The following is a 23,300-nucleotide window of genomic DNA, read 5'->3' as shown; positions in this document are numbered from 1 at the left end:
AAGTCGTTGGAGCCTAATCCTATTCAATCTAGTATCCCCTCAGACCAGGACCATTGCCCTGTTACGCGTCTATTGTCGATATTACCTTCGATAAGAAAGTCGTGTCTATTGTGTCTTAAGAGATCAAGATACGAATTATTTTCCATCTTTTTAATGATTTAAATAAGCTCACGTTCTCTGTCCATCTATTTCTAAACTATTATACCCATTAAACTATTTAGTTTTATTATTTTGAAATCTTATTTAATAGCCTTGTTATCAGTTATGCTTTTAGTACATATTTATTATTAAATAAGCATAGTTTCTTTTAAAATATTCAAATTTTCTCCGTTAATCATAGTTTTGTCAATATAATTATTATACCAGTGATAAACTGTAATATTTGAAATTTCTGATAACTAAAAATAAATAAAAATACAATTAGGTATCATTACTGATAGCGATGGTGAAACTGTAAGTAAGATTAAGATTAATCATATTTTTAAATAAATACCATTTAATTGAGGGGGGATTCACCGAATATTCAAATAACATCTTAATAATTGATGGATTCGACCGTTACTTGATGGAAATTCATTTTATGTAACAATAAAACACTGAAAACTTTGTTTTCAAAACTTCCACAAAATTTATTTTAAATTCTTATCACTACAGCTGTTTCGGCTAATTGCCTTTCTCAAGTAAGAAAGGCAATGTGATCATTATATCACAATATCGCAATATCACAGCTGTAGTGATCAGAATTTAAAATAAATTTTGTGGAAGTTTTAAAAACAAAGTTTTCAGTGTTTTATTGTTACAACATCTTAATAAGTACCTATAATATATACCTATTTATACAGGGTGACAATTGGCAATATTTGAAAGAAATTTGCAAGAAAATACTATTTTATTAACATCAAAATGAAACTTGTATTATGCCATTTGCAATCTAATTAAGTATGGAAAATAATGTCATCAAGATGAGATGAGTTTTAGATCCTCTTTATGAAATCCTCCATAACACGCTTTAACATCGCTCGATCAACAGTCAGAATTTTCTGGCGAATTGCGTTCTTCAACTCGATCAATTTACGAGGCTTGCTAGCATATACACGACTCTTTAAATACCCTCATAGAAAAAAATCACAAATTGACAGGTCTGGAGACCTTGGAGGCCACGGCGAATCTCAAAAACGTGAAATGAGTTGTCCTGGGAACTTGCGGAGAATATTTATTGAAGCATGGGCAGGATGTGCCATAGCACCATCCTGCTGAAACCACACATTCCTCGAGTTTATCCCTTTTCTGCGTAGTTCTGGAAACAAAAAATTTGGGGTCATGTCAACGTAGCGAATAGAATTAACGGTGACGCTATGGCCAGCTTCTTCGAAACAATATGGCCCAGTAATGCCAGTCGGACCAATGCCACACCACACTGTGACTTTTTGAGAATGTAAAAGACGCTCATCTGACGACGGCATTTCTCACTCGCTATATGTTTACAGGAGTTCTTACTGATCTATTTGGACCTTTTTCTTTTTTTTTATGACACTGCCTGTTGTTCTAAAATTCTTTATCTGTCTAAAGATTGTGTTGCGAGATGAAACCGCTCCAAGCAAGCCTACCAATATTAAAGTGATCGTGAAGAAGCCGCTGCGTAGTGATCACTGATTCTTGATTTCGGATAAACGTATCGTATGCAAACCTGCGATGTTCTACCGTCCACTGGTTCATGTTTACTAAACTGGCACACCACTACAGAGGACAAGGATCTAGAGATCCCACCTTAAATTTTTACCTTTACCATGCGAGAGGCGCCATGCACCATTACGCAGATGATTTTAAGATTTTGACATTTTTGTTTCTGCTAACCTAACCTGTATCTTTTACCGATTAAACAAGGAGATCAATGCTCATCATAATATAACCAATAAAAATAACCTTGGTCCATCCTTGGTCGTTTTCTTAGGTTGTTCAAAATTTCTATAAATATTTTGAGAACGATTTCAAAACGTCAAACTTTGATTTGGTTAAAAAATGTGATTTTCATTACAACCAATAAATGTGGCTTAATACCATATAAACGTAATATGAAATTGTCAAAGAAAACAAGAAATAGGCTTTTTGAAAGAGGAAAGAAACAATTTTGGAAATTAAGATAATATAATTATGAATAATATGAAGGATAAAATTTTCTTTTAAATTAAGAATTAGTTGTAAGTTTTTAATTTATGAGATTTGCTAGTCACCATTTTAATCATAATTTCGATCTTCTTCTTCACGTGCCATCTCCGCGACGGAGGTTGGCAATCATCATGGCTATTCTGATCTTAGATGCTGCTGCTCTGAATAGTTCAATTGATGTGCATCCGTACCATTCCCTCAAGTTACGCAACCATGAGATTCTTCTTCCTATACTTCTCTTGCCCTGGATTTTCGATTAGATAATTTCGATAAAACTACATAAATGAAAGATTATAATTGGTTAATTAAATATCTAGCTTAAGTCTAGTTGTCAAATAAATTGTCAATTTGAAACCACAAGCCAAAATTTTAAAATCATAATATGCGTAATGGAGCATCGCGCAGCTCGCATCTTCTTCTTCTTGATGTGCCTATCCGTTACGAATGTTGGCGATCATCATGGCAATCTTTATCTTATCTGCAGCAGCGCGGAAAAGCTGCACAGATGTTGTATTGAACCAGATTCTGAGGTTCTTTAACCAAGATGTTCTTCTTCTTCCTGGACCTCGTTTTCCAAATATTTTTCCTTGCAGGATGGCTTGAAGGAGAGCATATCTGTATTCATTTCGCATAATATGTCCGAAGAACTGTAACTTTCGAGATTTGATGGTGGTCAGTACTTGTCGATTCTTATTCATTCTTCTGAGGACCTCCTCATTTGTGACTCGGTCAGTCCACGGAATCTTAAGCATTCTCCGATATAGCCACATCTTAAATGCTTCCTGTTTTCTGCACATATCTTCGTTCAAGGTCCACGATTCAACACCATAAAAAAGGACAGAGCAGAAAAAAGACGTAGTATCGCAGCATTCTTACTTTTGTATCAAGAGAGAGGTTGTGACTCCTGAAGAAGGCCCCCATCCGATTGAAGGTGGATCTAGCTTTTCCGATGCGTGCTCTAATCTCCTGGTTGTTGGTCCATTCTTCATTTATTATGGTGCCGAGGTAGTTGTAGTGCGTCACTCTTTCTACAGGGGATTGGTTGATGTAGAGTTGACCTTCTGTTATTCTTTTCTTGCTGGTTATCATAAGCTTTGTCTTCTTAACGTTTATATTGAGTCCATATTGTTGACTTTAATACGTGATTTTGTTCATAAGAACTTGTAGGTCTTCTAAGTTGTCCGCAAATACTATGGTGTCATCTGCATATCTGATGTTGTTTAGCCGATAACCATTTCGTAGAATACCTTTTTCAGTTCCGTGTAAAGCTTCGATAAATATTCTTTCAGAGTACAGATTGAAGATTAGAGGAGACAAAATACAGCCTTGCCTCACTCCACGCATGATTTTCACATAATCAGTGTGTTCACCTTTAACTCTGAGATTTGCTGTCTGATTTCAGTAGAGACTTCTAATTATTTTTAGATCTTGGTTGTTAATTCCTGTTTCTTTTAGTATTTGCATCATCTTGGCGTGCTTTACTCGATTAAACGCTTTCTCGTTCAACCAGACATGCGTATACGTCGCAGTTGACGTCTCTGCATCTCTGGAATAAGACTTGTACTGAGAACAAAGCCAAATACTTTACCCTGCATAACGAGTTGAAGAATTCGATATTTTTCTTCGTTCCGCATCACGTGGCCGAGGTACTAACAGCATTTGTGAATTCGAACTGGTTGGGGAAAATTTGACTTTCACACAGCTTGTAGATTCTCTTATGAATTATCTTTAGGAACAATTTTAGGAGATGACTCATGAGGCTTATAGTACGGTAATCTTCGCATTTTTTGGCTCCTGGTTTTTTTGGAAGTGCAATAAACTCAGATTTTAGCCATTCTGTTGGCATTTCTCCAGCGTTGTATATGTTGTTGAATATCTTTGTATTATTGCTAATGGTTCGTTGTCCATTAGTTTAAGTAGTTCTGCTTGTATATTATCAGGGCCTGCCGCTTTGCCATCCTTTAACTGTGTTATTGCGGAGTAAACTTCCTGCTGTAATATTCTTGGTCCATCATTTACCTCTTCTTCTAGTTCAAAGGTGTTATCTCTTTGGTCTTCAAATAGTTTTTCTAGATATTCTTTCCACGTTCTTATTTTACTCTGTTTTTTTCAAGATGATGTTTCCCTCAGAATCAGTTATATTTCCTTTCTGCCTTCGTCTTAGTCCCCCTGTGAGTTCTTTAACTTTCCTATGTACATTGTGACTATCTTACTTTGACTGCAGAGTCTCAATTTCTTCGCATCTTTCCCTGGCTTCTTTTTCTTTCGCTTCTCTGATTTTGGTTCTTCTTAATATATTTATGGTTTTATATTTTTTTGGGTCATTTTTGGCTTCTCTTCTCTCGTCCATTAGTTTCAGGATCTCATCTGTCATCCATGATTTTTTTTCTTCATTAATCTATCTGTCTTTAAGTATTTATCCTTTACATTTTGCACTAATTCTGTAATATGTTTGATCGTATGTTCTTCGTCCCTAATTGCAGTCACTTGCTCGTTTAACATGGCTTGGACTCTCATCCTCGTATCAAGGTCTTTCAGCATATGTAGGTCGTATGATTGTGCTTTCCTTTTCTGCACTGTTTTGAGTTTTACTCGAAATACTCCCACTAGTGGAACGTGGTCTGTCTCTAAGTCTGCTCCAGGATAAGTCTTAACAGATGTAAAGCTGTTTCGGAATCTTTTATTTACTAGAATATAGTCTATTTGATTCCTAATAATTCTCCCGGGTCTGTCGTGAGAAGATTTCAACGTGTACAGCTTGCGAGGTGTTAATTGGAAGAATGTGTTGGTGACAACTAGTTGTGAGTCTTCTGCGAATTTTTCTAGGAGGTCTCCTCTCTCGTTTCTGACTCCAAGTCGATGTGCTCCAATGTACTGTGTATCTCGAGCAGCTCGCATGGTAAAGGTAAAAATTTAAGGTGGGATCCCTAGATCCAAGTCTACAGAGGTAGTAACGCCGCGCTTGTTCCACTCTCATCCCCTCAATCTTCGTACACTGCACACGCTGTAAAATGCTGCACACGCTCTATAAAGTGTCAAAAATAATTGGTGTGAAAATTAACACCTCAAAGACAAAATTTATGACCAACCTTGTGGTCAGCGGTAAAATTCAGATCGAGAGCCATAGCATCGACCAAGTAATAGCTTACAAATATCTAGGGCATGAGATTCGCTTAGGCCGAGATAATCAGACAACTGATCTCTACTACTATCTCAACTATCTCTGTATCTATCTATCTCTTTCTATCTCTCTCTTTCTATCTCCCTCTCTACCTCTTTCTCTTTCTCGCGCTCTCTCTCTATCTCTCTTTCTTCCTCTCTTTCTCTTCAATCTTGACCCCTCGGAGGGAGTGCAGTGGTCATTGTGATGTTGTGTATTGTACGTCTCCAGATCTCTGTCTCTGTCTCTGGCCATTTCTTTTAACCCATGCATTGGTCTTTTGCATATGCCTGTAATTTATTAGATTCATCTTGTTGGAGATCTTCCTCGTGATCTTCGGCCTTCTACCTTTGCTTGGATAAGTATTTCCATGCTTTCTGTGTGTGCTATTGGAGATGAACTTTGCTGGATAGCCGTTTGCTGACTTTTAGCTCATTTAAAATTGAAATCTTTGTCCTGTGGTCCGTCCATGGAATTCGTAACATTCTTTTTTCTTTCCGCTTGTCTTAGGGTCCAAGATTCACATCCGTATGTTTCCAATATGTTAAGCATATTCGTTTTCTATCTGGTCTATCTGGTTCTCTGTTTTAGTGTTATGTAGATTACAAGTGAGACACTGATGTTTTTTCGGTGCAAAAAAACCGATATTAAATTCAGTATTGACTATGTGTCTTTAATGACTTTTGGTGGCTAGCTTATCGCATGGGTGATTCTCTAAAATCCATTCATTATACAGTGAATACAATTTGGGAAACGTTATAGACACATCAAAATACATCTTAGTTGTTCTTTTCTTGCGTAGTGGGATCCTTTTGCTGGAATAGAGTTTATATGCGCACGAATGGAATTTTTAATATTTTCGCCTTCCTCGCTATCATTTTTTTTTGAATGGCGTAGTTAACCACATATCTGTTATGTTAAAAATGTCCAAAATTGTTTTTTTCAAACTTCGGTATATTTCGGTGAGTCGGTGTTCTGCTCAGCAAACAGCAAATTATATTCATAATGTCCAGTTTCATCTGGACTCTTTTAACTTTCTAATCTTTCTATTATGTAGAATATTTATGTAGATATAAGAACATATCTACATAAATATTCTCTGACAAACAATATCTGTTTGTCATGATCAGCCTTTCCCAAAAATTATTAAATAAATGGAGTCTTATCATTTTCAGAAAATTTCAATTTACATTTTCTGTTATATTTATCGTTACTTCCAGGTCCCAATTCTCTCATTTTCGTTAATTGTAAAGTTTTACTGGTATATTCTTGACTAGAGTTTCACAGTTTCTTTAAAACATTCATTTTACAAACACCTGGATCCCTTTGTCTCCTCCTTTCCAAATTTTTTTTTCTTTGGGTATTGTTTTTTCTTGTACCTTTGGTGCATGTAGAAGTTTCCGTTGTCGATGTATCTTGAGTATGTAATGCATTGTGAATATTCGGTACCTTATTTTTATTAGTAGAAGTTAGTTCGGTCGTACATGTTAGTTAGTTAGTTATTTTTTTTGTTTCAAATTCTAAACTAGTATTTTCACGTGAGTGTTTAAGATTTAAGACATGCCCACTATGCTTAGTAGTTAATATTAAAGAATTTACTTCTTATCTGTCATCTTCCTGATTAGAAGAGCCTGGTAAATTGACTTGAATGTTATTGGTAGTAATATTTCACTACCTTGCTTTCTTGTATGATAACTAACAATAAAGTTGTAAAAACTTACTCAATAAATTTTTCGAGAAAAACATTGTATACAATGTTACAATGTTTTTATTTAAAATATTAATCAATAATAAAAATTGTCAACATTGTAACATTGGTTACAGAATTTTTTCCACTCCAAGTGATTCAAAAAGTAAAGGTTAAAATTATTTAGCAAACATTCATAATTCATATCGTCGGTATACTGCGAAAACCAGGTAAATGACAAATTTTAAAATATTGAGTTAAGTATACCAAAATTCTCAGCTTTTTTCGCTCTACATACAGGTAAAACCCAATAAATGATACGACTTACCATTCAGAAGATAATTTGTGTAATAAACAAATAACTAACACCTAACCAACTTTTTATTTTCAAATAAAACAATATATCGCTGCTTACTTCCATAAAATCAAAGTTCTGTTGCATGTAAAACAAAGTAAGCCCACATATATTATTATGCCAGACAACAATATATTTCTACTACTGCATACCATATTCAGTAAAAAGGTGATAAGTTTCATTAATACATTTTACGTGTATGATTTATTAAAATTTCTCTTACCGTTGGCCAAGAAATATTATTACAGTAAAACAACTTTTTCCCCAAAAACGCTAAATAATTAACTATAAATAATTTAATCACAATATTAACACAAATAAGTTGAAGAAAAAAGAAGTAGTTTTGTTTTATTTATCTTTAGGCTTTCAATAAATTATTTAATTTAAAATCATTTATCATTTACATCATTTATTTAAAATCGTTTATTAATCATTTATCATATTTATGTTTACGCTACTTACTTGCAAATATATATTATACTTTAATGAACTTCCAGTAATCTTAAGTAAATACTTTATATGAAATTTTAACTTTTAAACTAAAGTCCATAAAATTCAAAAGCTATTGACCGTAAGTATATCATATCGCATCATAAGATAGCAATGTAAAGAGTAAGTAATGAATAACTTTTAAAATGAAGTAACCCTTTCTTTTTAACATTCTAGGGGTGTTCTCACGCCTAAGATATAGTAGATATAATACAGGTAGTAAACTGGTGATTATTTGATTTGAATAACTGGTAAATAATTCGGTCTACCTTGAAAACAAAATCGACGGATCTCTAAGAAAATTAATAAGCTCTTCGACAATGCCTGTTTAGTTTTTGGTGTTCCTCCCTGTATATAATACATCTATTGCTATATTTATATAAAGTAACTCGAATCTCCGCAGGAACATTTACATTTTTTTGTAACGTCTGCATTCTTGTAACACGTACATTATTTTTGCAACACCAGCAGTTTGAGTGAATATTTATAAATTACCATTAATATTTTGCAGATATAGCTGTTACTCCAGTGAATGAGTGGTTATGACAATTTTGCATAGTTTTCAAGAGACGAATTACCAATTTTGACACCATGTCAAAAATCGATTTTATACGATAGAATGCTAAAATTTTACAAAAAAATAAGATAGAATACAAAAGTATTATTGGTCTTATTCTGTGACTACTAAGTGATTAGGATAATGAAATATGAGACTTCACTGTCGACTTTAATGAAAATAAACCAATCTATGTATTTTATATTTTGGTTTAATGCCTTAAACATCAAAAAAAAAATATTTCTCTATTTAAAATTTAACAAAAACAGTTTTAGGTCTGCTTGCCATTATGCTAATTTCAGTACTAAAAATATTGTTCAGTTGTGCGGGTCGATTAGCATGTAGTGATGTAGGCATGCGATCTACCAATTTTGTATTGATAATCTAACAATAACATCAAAATCAAAACCCAACAATAGAGCCAGAAACATCGGCCACCAATTCACGGTTGATAATTCTACCTTTGAAGTGGTGGACAAATTCACATACTTAGGCTCCCTGATCACCAAGGAGAACGTCATGACGGAAGAAATCAAGCCAAGAATAATCCTAGCAAACAAATGCTATTCTGGACTGAGTAGACATATGAGAAGCAAAAACTTAAGCCAAAAAACAAAAATAACCATTTACAAAACCCTTATACAACCAGAGTTGACATATGGGTCGGAGACATGGACCATTTTCAAGGCAGATGACAATCTCCTGCTTATATTTGAACGAAGGATCCTGAGAAGAATATTTGGTGGCATCTGTGAAAATGGTGTTTGGAGAAGGAGATACAACTACGAGATATATCACAGATATAAACATATATTTGGTGGTAAAGACGTAGTATACTTTATAAAAATAGGAAGACTAAGATGGGCAGGACATCTGGCAAGATCACAGCAGGACAACCCTCCTAGAAGAATCCTTATGTCACAACCTGTGGAAAGTAGAAGTAGGGGTAGACCAAAACTCAGATGGAGGGATGGTGTAGATGAGGATGGTAGACAAATAGGCGCAGCAAACTGGCAACAGTTAGCAATGGATAGAACTGACTGGCGTAATAGACTTTGGAAGGTCGAGGTTCTTTTATAAGGCTCTAGCACAAATGATGATGATGAATCTAACAATAAAGTTTGTTTTTTGATTAGAGTAAACAAAATATACAGGTAAATAATAACTGTGAAAAAGAAGCTACAATTATATGCAGTATCTTTAATTGTAATAATGATATTAGCAGTAAAGAAAAAAAAATCATATGCTTTATATAAATAATAAATGACCCTTTGGCATATAGAAACTTTTTACAAATAATTAATAATAATTTGTTTAAAAAATTGTTACGAATTCTCGAGGTCAGGATCATTGGAGACTTTGTTTTTCTTTTTCAGGTTTTAATAAAATGCGTGAAGTCTTTTTTTCTTTTCTGTTGCTATCAGCAGTGATTCCCTGTTAATGTTAGGTAAACTAGATAATATAATTGGACGTCCCCTATGAGCCAAATTTATTTTTTACAATTTTCTTTTAATTTCTCACAATTAATGTAAGAGCCACGTTTCTTCACAAGTTAAATGAAATCGAAGGAATTTTCTTTTAACCTCATCACAATTTTAAAGGGATATTTCTGTTTAGCAATTCTGATTAACTGTGGCCAGTCATTAAGCTCATTATATTTTTAAATTGGTTTTTTTAGCCCTTTCAATAACGGAGTGATCAGTATCACACTCCATATACGTATGACCACTAATCAAAAATGTGTGGTTGATCTTCAGGTTTGCTTTTTGATTAACAAAATAAAGAAACATTCTTCTTCTTCCTATGCCGTGCCCATTAACGGAGGTTGGCGAGCACATTTCTAAAAGTTTCTCTGCCTTTTGCAACATGGAGTAATTCGTCTACAGTTATTGTTTTTGTCCAGTCTCGAATATTTCGCAGCCATGACTTCCTCTTTCCACCTATTCCTTTTTGCCAGCGACTCTACCCTGCATGATGACCTGCAGAAGACTATATTTATCATTCCTCTCACCTCTCACCAATTTTTTGTCTCGACCCATCCTTCCCAGCACTTCCTCATTGGTGACCCTGGCAGTCCATGGAATTCTCAACATTCTCCGATATATCCAAAGTTCAAAAGCTTCAAACTTCTTAACTATTTGCGTTTTTAACGTCTGTTTCTACCCCGTACAATAGTTGGGACCAGACGTAATATTCAACAAACCTCAGTCTCAGCGCAGTATTCAGATTTTTGTCACAGAACAATTGCTTGAATTTTAAGAACGCTGCCCTTGCCATTTCTATTCGTACCCTAATCTCTTGGTCTGGATCTAATTCTGTGTTGATGTAAGCTCCCAGATATTTATATTTTGTTACTCTCTCTATTTGCTGTCCACCAAGGTTTAGTTGTTCATTATTTATTGGACTCCTTTATACTATCATAAATTTGGTCTTATCTGTGTTGATGTCAAGTTGAATGCATTCACTATTTATTGCATCTAGTAAAAGTTCTTCTATACTCTCAGCCATAATTACCGTGTCATCTGCAAATCTCATGGTGTTTATGATTTCTCCACCAATTCTTATTCCCTCTTTTTTTCCCATAAAGCTTTTCTGAATATGACCTGTGAGTACACGTTGAAAAGCGTCGGAGACAAGACGCATCCTTGCCTAACCCCTCTCGCAATCGGTATATTATTTGTTTATATATCGTTCACCTTTACTACTGCTTTCTGGTTCCAGTATATAGCCCTAATACTCAATGCCTTTTTTGTCTATATTGATGTTTTTTAAATTATCTATTAACTTCATACGCTGCACTCGGTCAAAGGCCTTCCTGAAGTCTATGAAGCATACATATGCACTTTTGTTATATTCCCGACATTTCTGTAAGAGTAACTTCAACCCAAATAATGCCTATCTTGTACCCATACCTCCTCTGAAGCCAAACTGCATTTGATCTGTCTGCTCCTCACATTTCTTATAAATTCGGTTTTGAACAACATTAGGCTTATCAATCTATAGTCATTAAATGATTTGGGATTGTTGTTTTTTGGTAGGGGTAAAAATATTGATTTAAGCCATTCCTCCGGGATGTTGCCCTCTACATATATGTGGTTGAGAATTCGGGTGAGTCTCTTTATATTACCGTCATCTACGACTTTTAACAGTTCAACTGTAATTTGATCAGGACCCGGTGCTTTTCCTTGTTTTTTCATTCTGCAGGGCATTCTTTACTTCTGAGGGTAAAATTTGTAGGGTTAAAAAGAAATAATAATGCAACGAAATTACATTGATTTATGTCTTGTCTGTCTGTCCGTTTGTCTGCCCGTGAACACAACTGCTCCGATATCAGAATAAATAGACGATGTGTCGAATGAGAGGTTATAACCCAAAGATAATAATAAACGTGAAAATTTTAACCTCAAAACTTCTGGTTTCTGCTCGGAAGTCCTGTTTTAAAGTCGCCGAAATAGAACATGCGACATATTATCCGACGCGCCTTAGCAAGACGAGACCAAATCGGTTTTTATACCACTTCCGGTTAAACAGTAATGATCGGAAGTTTGGCAAAAATGTATGAAATGTATATCAGTCGACTCAAAGTTAAACGAAAGGTTTAAATATTGACTTCTGGTTCTACTTTTAGTCACGTTGGGTGAAAACCTAAGTCCGATTGTTTGGTTTGCCTAGGTATATTGCCATAACTCATTATAAGTTATAACTATAAACAAAAATAATTACTTCTAGTTTACTTCAGTATGAACCCAACTTAATACATTACACTTAGATCCCTAATGTGGTGTATCTCTTAGACAGTGACCTTAAAGTATCTGGGAAGTTTTTAGCATCCGATTATCCATACAATAAGAAGATATTAAACTAGTTGCGTAAAGTTTTGTAATTATTACGCACCTCTCGTATACAGGGTGTCCCATAATTAATTGGACATTAGCTAATGGGTGATAGCTGACATCAAAATAAAGCGTTTGAGCTTAAATTGCTTATGCAAAATGTTGCTAGTTTTCGTTCTACAGGGTGATTCATTTATATTTTTTTATATTATTTTTAGGGATATATTGAAAATTATTTAACCGGTTTAGGTGAAATTTGGTATCTTGCTATTATTTAGTTCGCTTAATATGAAAATGATATTAGTTTTACCATTCACGCTAGATGGCGCCACCTACTATAACATTGGTTCATTTATGTGTCCATAATTTTTTTGTCCCCCTGTATAAACATTCTAGGACAAAAAAACGTGAAATAATATTAAATTCTACACAAAAAAGGTATTCTTGTTTCAAATCAAAAAAGTACACCGTTTTCATTTCATCCCAAAAACAGGAATGCTGGAAGACCGAGAGTAATTGATGAGTATATGGAGAATGAAATTGTTGTGCTTGTTGCAGAAGATCCAGAAACCAGTACAAGGCTTGTTTCTGCGGCTACTGGTATAAGCAAATCTACGGTGTCAGGAATAATACGGACAGAAAATCTGTATCCCTATCGTTTTACTCCAGTACAGAATCTTTTACCATAGGATTTTCCAGCAAGGCTCCGATTTAGTCAGTTTATGATAGGGCGGCATTTAGACGATCCAATATTTTATAATAAAATTTTATTTACCGATGAAGCCACATTTACTAGAAGAGGTGCGTTTAACTGGCTCAATAGCCGTACCTATGCGTTTTCCATAAATATCTGGTGTGTTATATTTGGGGATTGTATTATAGGACCATTCGAATTACCAACTAGGCTTGACGGGGTAACGTATCTAAATCTATTTTAGAGAAGATTTACCAACTCTTTTAGAAGACATACCTCTAAATTTGAGACATAACTCTTGGTACATGCATGATGGTGCACCACCACATTATAGCCGAGAAGTTAAAAATTATCTAGATGAAGTTTACCCTCAAAGGTAGATTGATAGAAGTAGTGTATACCCATGGCCAGCACGCAGTCCCGAACTAAATCCCCTAGACTTTCACTTGTGGGGACCTAAAGTCACTTGTTTATAAAAAAAAATAAATAACCGTTATGGCAAAATATTGTACATAGAGGGAGCTAACGTAATTTGGGCCCAAAGAAACTCATTATTTAAAATAAGACAAAACTTACACAAAAGATTTAGGTTATGTAATTTATCTAATGGTGAACATTTTGAACACTTATTGTAATTTTTTTTGTTTCGTTTTGAATTATTTACTTTGTCAATTGTTTTATATTAACTTCCTTGTTTAATTTAATTTAATTTCTGATTTTTTTTTTAATTTGTTACTGTGTAAAAGGTTTAATAAAAATAATTGTTTCAATCATATGCATTTTGTTTGCAAAAATTATCTACTACTAATACTTTTAATTTAATATTTACTGGTATTTAAGACCTTTTAAATAATATTTGAATTAACATTTGAAGTTTTTGTAAAATTTTTTCATGTTATGCACGTTTCGAAAAAATACGTTTATTTCGAAAACGGTGTACTTTTTTAATTTGAAACAAGAATATCTTTTTTGTGTAGAATTCAATGTTATTTCATGTTTATTTTCCTAGATTGTTTATACAGGGCGGACAAAAAAATTATGGCCAAATTAATGGACCAATGTTATAGTAGGTGGCGCCACCTAGCGTTAATGGTAAAACTAATATCATTTTCATATTAAGCATACTAAATAATAGCAAGATACCAAATTTCACTTAAATCGGTTGAATAGTTTTCAATATATCCTTAAAAATAATATAAAAAAATATTAATGAATTACCCTGTAGAACGAAAACTAGCAACATTTTGCCTAAGCAATTTGAGCTCAAACGCTTTATTTTAATGACAGCTATCACCCTTTACCTAATGTCCAATTAATTATGGGACACCCTGTATATCGTTCTCCTAAGCATATACAGTAGTGTCTATCTCGTGAGACTAAAGTACATTCCCATTAAATCTGTACCTCAGAGGTAAACTATCGTATGTAACATTTTGCTAATTTTACAGTAGAGCCGATTTAAGTTTTTTTAACTATTTATGAGGCAACTCACGAATTAGTTATTCTTCTTTAAAATAATTTTGATGGTAAGATAATATTTTATTGTCTACCACTACGGAAAAAATTATTCTTATAATATTTCAGTTTACCGTTAGGGGATGGGAGCACTTACGTTAGTTTACCCTTAAAAAAAATTACCTTTTACCAAATACGTTCGCATAAATAAAATGGAGAAAAACGGTATACAATTGAATATTTCACAGGTTTCATAGGTTTTATTATACAAAATAAGTAAGAATTGAAACAACTATATTATTTTATAAGAAATATAAAAACTAAAATTCAGTATTAAGTATTGTTTAATAAACACTCACTAATATCGTCCACACCAGTATTATTGCTCTTTTTCCTCAGGATATTCAGCGATGTTATTTCCATGTGATATATTCTTGTAGAAATGATGAAAACATGGAGGGATCCACTGCACACTTGTCTGTAGGTCATTAAACTTTTTAGAAGATATGGGCCGTAATACTTTATTTACAGGATGAATATCTGTTGGCCAGTTCGTTCTTGTAAAAGAAAATCCCCGGATCTGACGATCGTACTTGCAGATGAACAACTTCACTAATGAGGAAATCTTTATGATTAGAATTTTTTTCTGTTTATTAAAGGAGCAGCATTGTTGTCGAACAGTGATTTAAAATTTTTAAAATCTTCTAACCTCATATCTTATACTTCAATTACATCTTTAAATTTACGCTGCCTGACAAATTGCTGCCAGTCCCAGGGAACCATCATGGTGTTTGTTTTATCAATTTTCTTTTTGGCTCTCTCTATTACAGAATGGACTCCGTCAACCTCCATATGAGTGTGTCCCTTTAATAAAAATTTGTGATTTATATATTTTAAGGTTGGGACACAGCGAATAAGCCACATATACATAGCAACTAAGGTGAAGTTTCTATTTTGTCCTGCACAATTATCTGACCATCATAAGTTCCTTTATATTTGAATTCAAGTTAGCTAATGCCCATCTAAAAATGCACGAAGAAACTTTACAGGCTCCACGGGCCCCCACTGTTTCATCCCACATTGCACGATGACTTTTTCCTTCTGTTGCGTTAAATATCGTGAGGTTTAATGTCCACAATTCTCTCAAATAAAACGACTAAGTATTTGTCAGCAATGGGGTTGGTAAACATTTTTGTAAGTCAACCATTATGGTAATTTTCTTTGAATCAATTTCCTTAGAAATATCCTTATCAGTTCTTTTTAGAGTATATCGGAGACTGGCTTCAGTAAGATGTTCATCGTATTGTATTTGGATGACTTGTTTTTCGCCTTCGTCCTCAGTAGTTTTAATTTTGATATTAAAATGATCACATGTGTCGCATGTATCATTGGACGGTTGTTTGAAGGATAGATATTAAAAATTAAAATTTTTTCGTATAACCATTTTTTCGCAATAAGACTTTTATTTATGTTCTCAGCTATACATCCATCATTATATAGCGAGTACATCTTTGAGATATTTAACTCATTACCCAAATAGTGCTTTTCGGTCCTCTCTCGGCTATAATGACTCTCTACTGTTGGAAATGAGCTTATGTGTGACCGTACTCCGTGGTAAACAATTTCGTTAATTTTATTTGGTGGTGGTTTCTTTCCTCTATTATTCGGTTCAACTATTTCTATATCCGTTCTTTTTGCTAAAGCGGTTCTCACAAAGATATCTAATATGCAGAGTGTATTTAAGAAGAAATGTTTGCAGACTGGTATTTTAGTATCTCTTATAACAAAAATAAGATAACGTTACATTTCTGCTTGGAGCATTTAGGTTTGTCACCAACTTTAAAACACTGGTTTTCTTTCAATATTGTTGGATACAAATTTCCGTTTGAAATTATCAGAATTTTCTTCACGCCAAAACTTGTCAAATATTTGCTGCCTATCATCATGGGAAATTCTTTCGGTACACTTTTTTTGCATGATGGCAGACACGGTGGCTTTATTGCTTTTGCTGCTATTAATGTCCCTTTTTTTAAAACATATTCTTTTCCTGCTAGCTTATTTCTTTTTCTGATGTTGCACTTCCAACTACCAAGATTACGCACTCGTTTCCTTCCCCCTTTTTTTTAATGGTATATTTGATGCGGTAGATGTATTATTTGTCAGGTTATCCTCCTGAGAAGCAGAATCTGCACCAGATGAATCTGCAGATTCTTTATCCATCTCATAATCGGGATCTTGGTCTGAATCATTAACATCCGAATTTATGAAATCATTGCTCCTAATATCAGTCGATTCTTCAGTCATAGAGTTGTTCAATTCTGGCAATATATTAAATACATTGTCCTCATTTTCACTAGATGCTGTGTCTTCTCTAATAGTCTGTAACAAAACATATTTATGTATTTTCCTTTAATAAATACAAATTTTATTTTATTTGCCATCAGTGCATAAAAACATTATAAATATGTATGTTAGAAATAATTTTATATAATTTCATACCAGGATTATTATGAAAACAGTGATCACACAAATGAGATGACCTGTAATCATATAGGTAACTCCAAGGAATAGTTTACAACCAAATTTTATAATGATTTGTAACAAAATATAAATATTTTTATGCAGGCAATTTGCGAAACATTACCAAACATAAGTAAAATATTTTTGCTTAAAAGAGTAAATTTCTTAATACTCGAGAATTAGAACTAGTTGTAATTCAATATCCAATAAATTGTGTATTTATAGAACTTAAATCCACTGTACTATAAGAATTAATTGCAATTTAGATATTCAGCCTATATTATCCAATGATATAAAGTTGCAACTATAAATCTCATCGCTATATGATGGGTTTAGCAATAATTATTTATGAATTATAAATTAAGAATGAAATATTGAGTTAAATAATAAAAATTATTATATAAACATAGACTTCTAAATTAAAGTAAATTTTTGAGGTTAGGTAAGGTTAGGTTCTAAGATTTCTAAAATTACAATGTTTTACAAAAAAAATTATCGTTTACAACTTACCTCCATATCCAATAAAGCTAATTTCAATATTCTTCAACTTCTTTTGTCACTCATATTTTCGAAATCACAAATTCTTTTTAGACAACACGCTGCTTAATCAAACAGTTGAATAATGGTAAGCTATCGTAAGTGCAATTACGTTAGTTGAACACCTAAACAGTTCCATCTTCTCGGCCAAATTTTTATGGTAAACAAACGTAACGTCCTTCGCGATAGTTTAATACTGCAGTACTTAAGTAGTTTACAATAGTTTCACATTACGTTTTAAACCAGAATGAAAAGTATCAGTTACGATACTTTACCCCCAGAAAATTTGCATTGCGATGTACATATTAAAAATGTAATCAGAAAACAGCGAAATTTGCAGTTACGATAGTTTACCTCTGAGGTACCGAAATATTGTTGCTCTATTCTTCCTATCTAGCTCTAGGCTAGATACGTAGAAGTAAATCTCTTTAGAAAGGCTAGAAGTAAATGATTTTCTTACACTAGAAGTTTGCAATATTATGTCTATTTTTTTGTATTTTTAGAAGACTTCGTTAAACGTCTCTTGAAAGAAAATATCATCAAGAATTATACAGCACAAAGAGTAACTGTTCGTGAATTTTACAACAAAAATTATAGAGATGTGGGAAAGATGAGTTTTCATGATTTTAACTTGGAGCTATGGAAATACTGGTATATAAATTCCTTTACGAAAAACACTATAAAATTTGATGAACGATGGATCAATTATTTTGCTGTTCAAGTTGGTAAGTAGTTTTTAAACAATATTAGTACCTACTATAAGAAATGCAAAACATACGATAATTGGACTGATCTCGTAAGTCTATAAATGATGTGCGGAAAATTAGCCACGGCAGTGGAGTTTTAAAATAGTTAAGGTTTAACTCATTTAAGTAGAAGGGACTAGGAGGACTTAAAACAAAAAATAAATTTTATTTCGTATATATTATACAATTTGCAATTTAAATATAATATATAGTGCAAGTGAATTGTGTGCCATTTAGTCAATCTTACCATACACATAAACTGCAAGCGTCCGGAGATCGACTCCTATACCCTGTTTTTAAACCAGGAGGAATTCAAATTTACCGCGCCGCAATGTTTGTTTGTAATTGGTCCAACCTCAGACAAGTTTACTCCACTGTTATGAGATTTTGACACTAATGGCATTCCATAGGTTAATTAAGTTATATCGGCGATTTTTTCTGTTTTCTGCTTTTATATAAAAACAGTTGTTTTTAGAACTCTTAAGCGACGTATTAGTATAATATAATATTTTTGGATTACCGTGGAAGGCCGATATGATCAACCAAAAAAGATGTATTTGGTAACTTTTCTAGTGACTTTCTTGGGTGTGTCTCTTTAGTTTACTCCTCCTGGTTTAAAAACAAAGCATAGTAAAAAAAAACAATTTTGAAAATAAAAACTTTATTGCACATTTCTAGTTGATAAAAAGTTGTAACTACAGAGAGTTGTAATTAAAGTCATGTTTTTCATATTAATTTTATTTGGATGTCGATGCATGGCACTGCATATCATCCACACGTATTTCATATGATGGTACGTAATTACAATTACCGAGGGCCAAACGCAAGCATGAAGAGAAATGTTCGTCAGTTAGCCGATTACGATATTTTGATTTCACTATCTTCATTTGGGAAAATGCAGACTCACACAAGTATCTTGATCCAAAGAATGCTGTGAGCTGCAGAGCTACTTGTCTCAAAGACAGATATTTCTCAGGCGATATGAAAGACCAAAATTTCGTATCGGTCGCTCTGAATTTAAGGTCCGAAATTATTTTCAGTACCTCGTTTTGGACGGAAATAATCTCCATATTGAACGTAACGGATATTTCAGTGGCTATTTTTTCCACGCCTTGACAAGAAAATGGATTAGACATGAATCTGACAATAGATGTCAGTTTTTTAAAATCAGCGAAGCGTCTTTCAAACTCGCTATGAAGTGCTTGCAGCTCCGTCTCGTAATAAACATAATTCAAATGAGCGGCTACCCCTTTTTTCAACGATGGAAAGTTGTTTAAATCCTTTCTGCTAATTTGCTTAATCAATAATTTCAATTTGTTGACAAAAGAATGTATTGCGCTCATCATATCGATAATTGTTTTATTTTTACCTTGTAGTTCAAAATTAAGGAGGTTCAAATGATTTGTTAAATCTGTTAGGAAAGCCAGATCACTGTGCCATTTTTCGTTTTGAGTAGATGAGTGTCGTCCCCTCGTTCTTCTAAAAAATAAATTAATTATTTGGGGGAGTAGCTTCTGGAACCTATCAACCTATCAACATATAAATTTTCCACGGCTCAACCACCTCACATCTGTATGCAGAAGTAAATCAGTTTGTTCCGCAGAGTTGCTAGCTTCCAATTGCGCTTTAAAAAGACTTCGTTGCAAGCTTCGCGCTCTGATTGAATTCACAATTTTTGTTGTCATCTTCATGATGTCGTCCATATTAAAAATTTTGGAACAAAAAACTTGCTGGTAAATGATGCAATGAAATGAAAAAAACGATGGCAATTCATCGTTAGCTCGACATAATGCAACAAATTCATTGTTAACGCCAGTCATGGATGGTGGACCATCTGTTGTAATAAACACGAGTTTGTAAATCGGTAGCTCGTATTGTTTCATAAAATTTATAAAAACGTTGTATATATCTTCTCCGCGAGTTTTTTCGTTCAGAGGCAGCATTGTTAACAATTCTTCTTTAGCCAACATGTCAGAAAATACCATCCGAATGAAAATACACAACTGGGCGGTATCAGTCATATCGGTTGACTCGTCAAATTGCAAAGAAAAGTACATAGCGTCATAATTATTTCGATCATGCACGTGTGGTGAGTCAGGACAGTTCCCGTATTTTCTCCGTGAACTTCGACTTCAAAAACTTTGACGATCGACCGGTCGATCGCGATTGACCTTTTGAGCACCGCTGGTGTAAAGTGTCTCACCGTCCCTTAGGTAAGGGAGCGTTGAGACAGGATATAGGGAACACTGAGACATTGTAAGCTTTTGGAAAATGTTTATTAATTATTGAAAAAATAAATACATAAAGCCAATTTACAAAGCAAAACGTTTGTTAGTTAATAATTAACAACGGAAACTGTATATTAATTATTAAAAAAATACAAAAATTAACGAACATTGACAATATTGAAAATCCAAGGCAAATATCAGCTTAGATTAAACTATTTCTGTTCCACCTACGTTGTTTGAAACCGGTAATTTCAAAATAATGTCTTATTCTCGAACTGAAGAAGTATCTTCCATTGGTGGATAAATAAATTTCCAGGTGGCTTCGTGACGACGTAAAAATTTAATTTCATATTCATAATCTGCCTTTGTTAGTACCAGACCCACATAATGCACAATTGAAGTGTTTGTCACTACGGCACAGAGCTAAAAGTACAGATATACGACGTAGGTGTAAGCTGGAGAACATCAAGACAACAAATGGAGTAGTAAAAACAGCAACAGATGGTTCCCCAATAGGAAGACGATCAGTAGGAAGACCACGAAAACAATGGAACCACAACTTACTAGAAGCACATTGAAAAACACACAGTCATGTCTACATAAAAAGAAAAAGAATAAGGAAAAATATTTGTGTTAAATTTAACTAAGACGAGATCTCCCACTTGGTATGTCTTAACATCCAGCTTTAGTTTGAAACATTTTGCTTTTGTAGCTTTTATCATTTGAAATTAATTCGTTGCTTTCGCCCAACAAGTTTCGTTCCTTTCCATCACTCGAAAAGGACCGTGGTAGATTTGCAAGTTTCTGTGACGATTTTGGTATGTTTGAAAAAATACCGTCATGTTTCAATGGAATAATTTTTTTTATGTTTCTAGCACTTGCTTTAGCCTCTATAGCGTCATTTTCTGGTGTGTCGGTAAGAATCCTAGAAGAACCATATTTTCGCTTTGTAATTTGTTTTCGTCGATCTGGCTTCGGAAGCGGTCGCAAAATTTCTGGGCTAAAAAAAGTTTGTTTAGTGTTAAAATCGTTCTCTTATAAGTGGGCTTTTGACTATAAGGGTTTACACTCTCTAATGTTCGCGGGGTTCAAAATTTACTCTTTAACGCCGCTTTTAAATATAGCCGATGTATCTTCTAGAATTGTAAATGATGTTTCCAGTAGTCGATCGGTCACTGCGCTAGACATAAAATAAATTTCAGTTGACATATAACGATTGACATCTTGGTCATGAAATCAGAATAGGCAATGACAACCAGACCTGCGAATTTCAACGACGAATAACACTTGCTTGGGCGGCGTATGGTTCACTAAGAGACATCTTTAAGAGCAACATCCTGATAGGTATGAAATGGAAAACATTTGACCAATGCGTTCTTCCTATTATGACATACGGAGCAGAAACTCTCACGCTCACAAAAATAACAGCACTAAAAATGCGAGTGGCACAAAGGCGAATAGAAAGATCAATTCTCGGCGTGACAAAAAAAGACAAAATAAGGAATCAAGACTTAAGGAAAAGAACAGGTATCAGTGATGTCGTCGAACGTATAGCCAAGCTGAAATGGAGTTTTGCAGGTCACATACCGAGACTGAAAGACACAAGATGGACCAGAAAACTAATTGACTGGCGCCCACGAGAAGACAAACGCAGCAGAGGATGACCACCAACACGCTGGATGGACGACATTAGACGAATATTCAAGAAATGGCAACAACAAGCACAGAACCGTGACGAGTGGCGAAAAATGGGAGAGACCTGTGGACAGAAGAAGTTGCATGATGATAACGATTGAAAGGATCAATGCCGGTTGTACCCTCTTTAATGGCAGAGTAGAGGTTACCCAGGGAACGGTAATAGGCTCGGGCTTTAGTCTGGTAGAGGTCTCTTGGTCGGTGCTCTTATTACAGCTCAAATACAAAAAATTAATTAGTGGAGTACTGAAGATAAAGAGAAGAGAAGTTAGAAGATAAAGAGAAGGGAAATAATTGGGCACCACCCTATTTTTAGAGGAACAGAGAAACCTACCACATATAAAATAAGATAACGAGAAAGATAAGGTACGGTTAAGATAATCACGCGATAATAAAATAAACCGTGAGAGAAAAGTTATTATGATTGCACGGTACACACTTAATATTTTGCCACATATACACTGTTTATATGATAAATCAAATAGTAATATAAATCAATAACAATGTCTGAAAGAGATACACCATGCACATGAAATAAATATATATATCCAAAATAAAAAAATAAAAGGCAAATAGTTCATCAACAAGGTTATATTGAGGTATAGTTAAAGTAAATGCGCTATAACAATTTTTACTGAACAGTTAAATGGCACAAGGTAAGTTATTGCACAATTTATTATTAAATACAACAAAAAATATCTTTTTGAAAAATAATTATGAATAATTTAGTATCCTCAAGAATAAAAAAAGCAAGGATTAATATAGTTGTATCTACGTCAATATGTGATAACTTGAAATAAAACAAATAAGTGATTTTTACGCCTTGAGAATACGTAAACATAAAGTTACTAAAATGTTTGATTGTGATCACCTCAAATATGTGTATAAAATCTATCATAAATATCTTCTTCTTCTCATGGCGCCATCTCCTTTCGAAGGTTACCGATCCAAATGGCAATTATAGTTTTGGAAACTGCTGCGAGAAAGATTTCTGCGGATGAGCGGTGGAACCCTCAGATCTTTCAGCCACGAGTTCTGGCGTCTTCCTACTGATCTTTTGCCCTGTACTGTTTCTTCCAGTATAACTTGAAGTAATTTGTATCTTTCGCCTCTCAACACATGACCCAAGTATTGCAGTTTCCTCTCTTAGTAATTCTTTTTGTTCTGTACATTCTTTCT

The 23,300-nt window shown here is 33.9% G+C and overlaps 1 protein-coding gene across 1 annotated transcript in view; it reads left to right on the top strand.

Annotated features, from left to right (window-relative positions):
• The window catches only part of LOC140431658 (putative helicase mov-10-B.1), a 98,737-nt gene that overhangs the window by 4,901 nt on the left and 70,536 nt on the right, over positions 1-23,300 (top strand). Inside the window, exon 2 of the mRNA XM_072519546.1 lies at positions 17,956-18,177. Coding sequence (XP_072375647.1) covers positions 17,956-18,177 — 222 coding nt within the window. The remainder of the gene's footprint in view (positions 1-17,955; positions 18,178-23,300) is intronic.

Source organism: Diabrotica undecimpunctata, chromosome 1 (genome assembly GCF_040954645.1).
Source record: "Diabrotica undecimpunctata isolate CICGRU chromosome 1, icDiaUnde3, whole genome shotgun sequence".
NCBI classification, from domain to species: domain Eukaryota; kingdom Metazoa; phylum Arthropoda; class Insecta; order Coleoptera; family Chrysomelidae; genus Diabrotica; species Diabrotica undecimpunctata.
This window is presented reverse-complemented; position numbering and strand designations above follow the sequence as displayed.